General features: G+C 27.9%; 1 protein-coding gene across 26 annotated transcripts in view; it reads left to right on the top strand.

Annotated features, from left to right (window-relative positions):
• The window catches only part of LOC107443630 (uncharacterized), a 143,060-nt gene extending 135,559 nt beyond the window's left edge, over positions 1-7,501 (top strand). For all 26 annotated transcript variants that reach the window (XM_087155901.1, XM_087155900.1, XM_087155910.1 and 23 more), the window contains 2 exons: positions 1,927-1,965; positions 4,358-7,501. In XM_087155901.1, coding sequence (XP_087012027.1) covers positions 1,927-1,965; positions 4,358-6,058 — 1,740 coding nt within the window. In that variant the 3' untranslated portion in view covers positions 6,059-7,501. The remainder of the gene's footprint in view (positions 1-1,926; positions 1,966-4,357) is intronic.
• Positions 7,502-7,843: the final 342 nt, after the last annotated feature.

The following is a 7,843-nucleotide window of genomic DNA, read 5'->3' on the forward strand; positions in this document are numbered from 1 at the left end:
GCAGTGTCTGTGTTTGGGGAGGCATATCCTTAGGAGGGCGCACATACCTCCATGTCTTTCCAAGGGGAACCGTGAATGCTCAGGTTTATCGAGACAACATCCTTGATGCTTATGTGCGCCCATATGCCGGGGCAATTGGTGATTGCTTCCTGTTACAGGACGATAATGCAAGACCACACAGAGCTCGCATTGTTGATGATTATCTTCAACAGGAAACAATTACTCGCATGGAGTGGCCAGCTCGATCCCCGGACTTGAATCCTATCGAGCACGTTTGGGATGCTCTAGGGAGGCGTGTATCTGCCATCAATCCGCCCCCTCAGACCCTTGCCACGCTTGCAACTGCTTTACAAGAGCAATGGCTCTCACTTCCTATTGAACTGATAGACCGCATAATTGAAAGCATCACACATCGCTGTTTGTGCTGTATTGCTTCTAGAGGCAATCATATTCCATATTAAAGGTACTTTTTCTATTGCAAACCGATACTTCCAATTTGTTTATTTTATACATGTGCTAATTTCTATACTACTATTAATGTCTGATAATTTCTTTTTATGTTGTTTAATACCTTACTATGTGTTGTATATTGTGGGTAAGTTTCATAAAATTCCATGTGTAATTTCTTGAGTTATCGCGATTTTTGTGAATTTTCCTTAATTTATGATAACCAGTGTATATGTATGTATGTATATATATATATATATATATATATATATATATATATATATATATATATATATATATATATATGTATATATGTATGTATATATGTGTGTATATATATATATATATATATATATATATATATATATATATATATATATATATATATATGTATATATGTATGTATGTATGTATATATGTGTATATATATATATATATATATATATATATATATATATATATATATATATATATATATATATATATATATATATATATATATATATATATATGTTCTTGAATTTCCTGCTCTTTTTTCTTTCTGACTACTCTCATCCCTGCAAAAAAATAATTCTAAAATTAAACTGAAAGAATAAAATTTAATAAATGCCTAATTCCCATTTAAATTTTTGACTGTAACAAACATAAAGTATTTAACAAGAAAGCAAAAATAAACTTTCAGAAACTTAAACTCTTTCAATAATAACACTATTTAACTAATTAAGAACTGCAAAACATGGTTCATCTATTTTATTAAATTTGCTAATTTTGTTTAACATCAGAAATGGCAAGTTTCTTCCACAGTGGAAGAAACCATTAAAACAATCACTCTGGAAGAAATAGATTACCAACTCCAGCGCAAGAAGCTCTTTTTCAATAAGAAATATTAAATAATTAAAGAGTTGTTTTAAACAGTTTAAAATTACTATCTAGTTTAAATAGTATTAATTTTTAAGCTGTTTGAATGTATCATTTTTAAATAAGTAAAAACTAAAAAGCAGAAAAGTTCTAAAATTTTTTGTGCGAGTTTTTAAAACAATTAAGTTAATTAGTTTAATGTTAATGCTAATGTTAAAATCATAAAATTAAAAACATGTACAAACTACATAAAAAAATGATGTACTTCCACTCAAAAAAATTAGTATTCTAATTCACTATCATGGCATTTTGATTAAGTCCCATTTGGAGTTCTTTGTAAAATTCATAAAATTACAACAGTTTGATAAGCAATAGTTCATATTTGCAGTTATATTTCATGTTCTTTTATCAAATATCTTGTAATATGTAAAAATGCCTTGAATTAATTATAATGAAGGAAATAAAAAAAGAAGATAAAACTAACTAAATATTTACGGTGGTTGTATTTAAAGAATAAATAAAAATAAATTATGTACAGGTTTATTATTATATTAAGAAATATTTCATTGTTGATACATTTGTGTCTTAAAATATTTTCTAAAAACATAAAATTTTTTCCAGATGTTTAATGTTGCAATGAAAAAAGCTTATGAATCTGCTGTAAGTACATTTTTTTAATAAATTTTTTCATTTTCAAACTTTTTTATTGATTTGCAGTTTAGTAAATGAACTATTTACTTCTTTAGAAGCATGACTAAATTAACTGTCAAAGTTGTCTTTTGAATGTTTAACCCTTTGCTTACTGCCGGTACAGGACATGTATCAGTCAAAAAGACTAATTTCATTGTTTTGCAAGATCAGCATTTGTACCAGTAATTCTCATCTTGCTATGTTCATTAACAGTTATCAAACTTGTTTCAAGCTGTTGGTCCTATTGTTGAAAAAGGACTGAACCTGTGCTTACTTTTTATTCGAAGCAATATTCTATTCTAAGCAGTATTAAATATTTGTTTGACAATTTAAAGTTAAATTGATATTTTGTACCTATAAGATAGATAAAATATTTCATGAAGTGAGCTTTTAAGTACTTTTTAGTATTGCAAAACTCAGTAGTTTGCTATTTCTCAATACTTTTTATATTTTATATGTTAGTATTAATAATTGAGAAATGTTATTAAAAACTAAATGATATCAAAATTTTATTTTTATAAAAATGTTATGGTCTAAAAATGTTTTGACCCTGCTTACAATTGTTCAGTTTTGGCTTTTTTTTAAAAAAAAGCCTAGCTACATAACCGTATTGCACTTTTTTGAAGAACCATTAGTGTATACTAATTGTTTATTAAAAACATTATTTTATTTATTATTATTTTTTTATTGCTGTTTTGTCTAAAATTTTGTTTTTGCTGGGATAGCATTTTTCTATGCTCCTAACGAGTTCTTAGATTTCTAAATGGTTTATACTAATACATTAACTGTCACAAATGATACAGAAAACCTGATCAAATGATGTATTGAGATACATATCTTGCATTAGCATATATTGTAAATAATAGAACTTAGTGATATTCAGTAAAAACTTAAAATTTTGTTTTAAAAATTCATTTTTAAACTATTTAAATTTTTCTGTCTGGTTATAAAATAGGCTGTTTTTTCAGGAATTTTTTTTATTATGTTTTAGAAAAGGTGAAATTTTGTATTACGTTGTTGTATTTATTGCAGAAAATTGTTGCTTTTCTTTCTTTAATTTACTAAAAACATATTCTTTGCTGTTTTTAGTGTCTTTATCTTAATTATATTTTTATTAATATTCTTGATAACTATTGTGAATCTCAATGAAATTATTCATGTATCAATAATTTTATGTACAGTGCGCAAAATAAACAACCGACCACCCTGAATAACTTTTGATCTAATGGTTAGATCTTCACGCTCTAGGACTCAATCTTAATAGCTCGAGGGGGTGACCTCAAAAATGCTATTTAATTTATCAGTACAGATGATATTTTAAGTTATAAAATTTGTTTATCCAAATTCCATGCAAAAAATATTTATTATTTTTTATAATTTTATTTAAGAAGATCAAAAGAATTTTGAATTGTAAGGTTTAAAATTTTTTGCATCATACCAAAGACAGTAATTTTACATGGCAAAATACAAAATTTGAGCGAAATTGGTAGAAATGTTCCTGAGAGATTGAATTTCAAAACAGTCAGATACTTAAAATTTGATTTCTCAGGAGCTATTTGACTAGTTTTCTTCAAATTTTGTATTTTGCCACATGGAATTACATTCTTCAAAATGATACGAGAAATTGTATACCTTACAATTCAATTTTTTTTTTTACCGTTCTTATATAAGATAAAAAATAAAAAATATTTGCTATAAGTTATTTTTTGCATGGAATCTTTGGATAAACGAAATTTATAATTGTGTGTAAAAAATTTTCAATTTATTTAAAAAGTTCTTGAGATATTGTAAAACATGCAAAAAGTAAAATTAAGATTAAGTTGGCTGGAAAAAATTCCTCTCCCAAATTTTACTATTTAAGCTTCCATACTTTCTTTGATCACCTTTTGCCCATTCCACCACCCTTCTGATTTTGACTCAAGGAGAAATCCCTTCTCACAGACAAAAGGAAAATGATAGAGTAGATTAGAAAGAAGAATGTTTATTATTTTTATTTTTCAGAATGCTTATTTTTATTTTAGAGCCTTAATGTAAAAATTGATGGTACTATGACAACAAAATAACCTTTTGATGTTCTTGCACTTAGAAACAAAATTGGCTTAATGATCTGGTTATATTCTTGATGTTACACCAGAGCTACACTAAGATTTTATTAATGATGATCTAAACAAAATTCTGGTGTATATTCATACTACACTACCACAATTACAAATTAAACTCTCTCAATATGCTATCGAGTTGTTTGAAAGTTTATTGTTTCAGTTAAAGTTTATCTGAATTCTAAATTAAAGCAAATCTGAAAATTTTTTTTTTGCCTTTAATATTAGAAAACATTTACTAACAATTCTTTTTTCTTTTATAGCTTGATGTCTGCAAGGATCACATTGAGGGTGGGGAAGTTGCAAACACTGATTTGAACATTTTTCTTGAAGAAATTATTAGTTCTTGTGATGATTACTTTTTATTTTTCTTAAAATCTATTATGACTGATTCACTTGCTTGTGATAGTTTGTTCAAAGCAGTTGTAAAACATCTGAAGAGAAATATGTCATTATTTAACAGATTTCATCCATTTTTGTCACTAATTGTGTTCTCAAATTACCCGAGAAGTAATTGTTTAATGTTATGCAAGTTTTTAAAACTTTGCAAGGTAATATTTTCTGTAACCTTAGATTGTAGTTACTCTTTACCATATTTGGAAAACCTGAAAAATTTCTTAATGTTTACTATGGTTGAAGTGTATCACAATAATGACGTAAACCGAATAACCTATATGCTTCGAAGAAAAGCAGCCAAGTTTTATTGTAAAATAATTTCAAAGTATTTTCCTAAAGAGAAACAAAATGTTATTTCGTACTTGAAAAAAATTTTACTGAATAAAAGAAGCAAATTTTGCGCTCTGTTTGGAGCTTTGTGCGCCATTCGGGCTATGGGCCCATTGGTTGAAATTGATGTAATTCCCGAAATATTTCCATCCATCGTTATGAGGTTAAGGTCTGTAAAACGTTTTAACAAAAAGAGATTTAAAATCTTCCCAGTAAAAGAATGCAAAATAGTTAATAGTTTTGAATTATTTTCACCCACTCCATCGGAACTCAGTTCTGAAGTAAAAGTTATTCATTCTGAAACTAAAGTTATTCATTTTACTCTATCTGAATCTATTACTGAAAGAAAAACTCCCCCCTATTCTCAACTAATACCTGAAATTCAATCTGCTCCTAATTTTGAAAATATGCCGAAAATTGGTTGCAGACCTTCAACTTCAAAAGAAGCCAACACATTAGACTCAATTGAAGATATGGAAATTGATTGTATACCTTCAACTTCAAAAGAAGCCGACACATTTGGCTCAATTGAAGATATTATGGAAATTTATTGTAGACCTTCAACTTCAAAAGAAGCCAACACATTAAACTTAATTGAAAATATGGAAATTGATTGTATACCTTCAACTTCAAAAGAAGCCAACACATTAAACTCAATTGAAAATATGGAAATTGATTGTATACCTTCAACTTCAAAAGAAGCCGACACATTTGGCTCAATTGTAGATATTAGGGGAATTTATTGTCAACCTTCAACTTCAAAACAAGCAGACACATTAGGCTCAAGAAGAGGAAAGCACAGAAGAAGAGGAAGAAGAACATTCCATTCAGAACCAGGAGTACAGGAGCTTACATTATATAAACAAATACCTCAATCATGCAATGCTACTCAAGATAAAAGTGAAATATCTAAAAAGAGGTTTGATACTATAATACCATCTGAAAATAAATTTGCTTCTTTAATAAAACAAGAATTACTCAATGCCTGTGCTGCGCTTACTCATAAATATGTAAAGAATCTAGTATCTGTGAAAGAAAGAAGAGCCTTGCCTTTTACCTGCAATTCAGTTTCTTCTGATGCTGTTAAAATGTTTTTAGATTATTTTGGCCAGGAATTGAGGGATCTTATTCCCTCTAAGTATGCTTTTAAAACTTTTCCTCAGCATAGTGATGTATTTATAAAAAAAATGATGATTGATTTAAAGTGCAGAGAAAATTTAAGGTTTTTGATTTATTAATGTAAAAATATAAGAAAAATAATTAAAATTCATCAGTTTACTCATATTACGCTTAACATCCGTAATCCATTCATGAAACACATTGATAATGATAATGTTTGTTATATTTCAAGATTCCGAGCCATGTACAGTGCGCCAAAAAAAGAACCACCCTGAATAACTTTGATTTAATGATCCGATTGTCAGGCTCTAGGAATCATTCTTAATGGCTCGAGAAGATGACCTCAAATATAATTATATTCGCTATTTTAAGTTACAAAATCAGACACAAAATAATATCATCGGTATAATCAGAATAAATGTACCTTTTTTTGGACGAATTCGGATTTCTTACCCCTTAAATATAAGAGGTAGCCGCAATCTGGGAAATATTATCCCAATAGAATGTTCAAGAAATAGCTCCAAAGTTTAGACCTCTTAGTGTTCATTATACTTTTTGCGTGTTTGCTATATCTCGAGAACTTTTTAAGCAATTTGAAAATTTTTTGCACAATAGAAATTTGTGTATCCCAAGAATTTTTTGCAAAAAATAACTTTTAGTAAATATTCATTATATTTTTATTATTTTATTTAATAATGGCAAAAAAAATTGAAATTATCTCTTCTTAAACGAATTTCATAATTTTCTGTAAAACTTTTTCAATTTGTTTAAAATATTCTCAAGATATAGCGAAATACGCATAAAGTAAAATTAACATTAAGGGGTCCAAACTTTGGAGCGCTCTTCTGATCAAACTACCTGTACCATATTTCCCAGAATGCAGCTACCCCCTATATTTTGGGGGTCAGAAATCCAAAAATCTGACAAAAAAAGGTATGTTTGTTCAGAGAAAGTGCGTTTTTGTGCTTGATTTCATAACTTAAAATATCGTCTTCACTTATTAATTTTTATATTTGAGGTCACCCCCTCGAGAATATGACGATCTGATCATTAGATCAAAAGTTATTCTGAGTGGTCTGTTTTTTTCTGCTCACTGTACAAAGGTTTGTTATTACAAGTTACTTCAAATTGTAAAAAATAAAAGGGTTTTGATTCTATATTTTGTTTGTTTTCAATATGAAAAGTGAAGTTAGTTGTCATAAAGTTAATTTCTCATATTCCATATATTTGCTTATAAGTCTGCAAGTATATAGTTTGTCTATAGAAAGAACTCCTTGTCTCTACTCCTAAGATAAGCTGTTACTATCGAAACGAGAAATACTGCATTTCTAAGAGGGGGACTTCCCTTTGTCTCTCTTGACTCCGTTTCTCTAGCAGACTCGGGCCAAAACTAATCTAAAATATTTTCTTAACACCTTTACTTGAAATTGTTAAACTTTGTAACTATAATCACCGACACAGTTCCAGATTAATGGTAAGAGAGTTCTTTCCATGGACAAACTATATGGGCCTTGATCATGTAATTCACTAGATATGAATAAATGTTATGTTTGAATGTGTTATATTTGAATTTATGAATATTGTTTTCATTACCTAGGTTAATGTAGTGTCACAATTATTGACTGCAGTTTTTTAATTTTTGCAGTCTTTCACTCTTCTATTGTGTTCTAATTAAAAGTGCTATTAAATTTAATATTAAGGTATTGACTTGTTTTAAGTTCTATTATATGTTCATATGAATTTATAAAAAATCATACTCATTAAATTGTTTTAGAATTTTTTACTACTAGTTGATTTCAGTAGTCACAAAAATATTCTAAGTGGGAAAGTATGCGAATAAAAAGTTATTTAACTATTAATTCTGTTACTCAAGGATTTTATGATCTATTAGCTTACATTTTATT

Source organism: Parasteatoda tepidariorum, chromosome 12 (genome assembly GCF_982258835.1).
Source record: "Parasteatoda tepidariorum strain Cologne lab strain chromosome 12, Ptep-v5.0, whole genome shotgun sequence".
In the NCBI taxonomy this organism is placed as follows: Eukaryota; Metazoa; Arthropoda; class Arachnida; order Araneae; family Theridiidae; genus Parasteatoda; species Parasteatoda tepidariorum.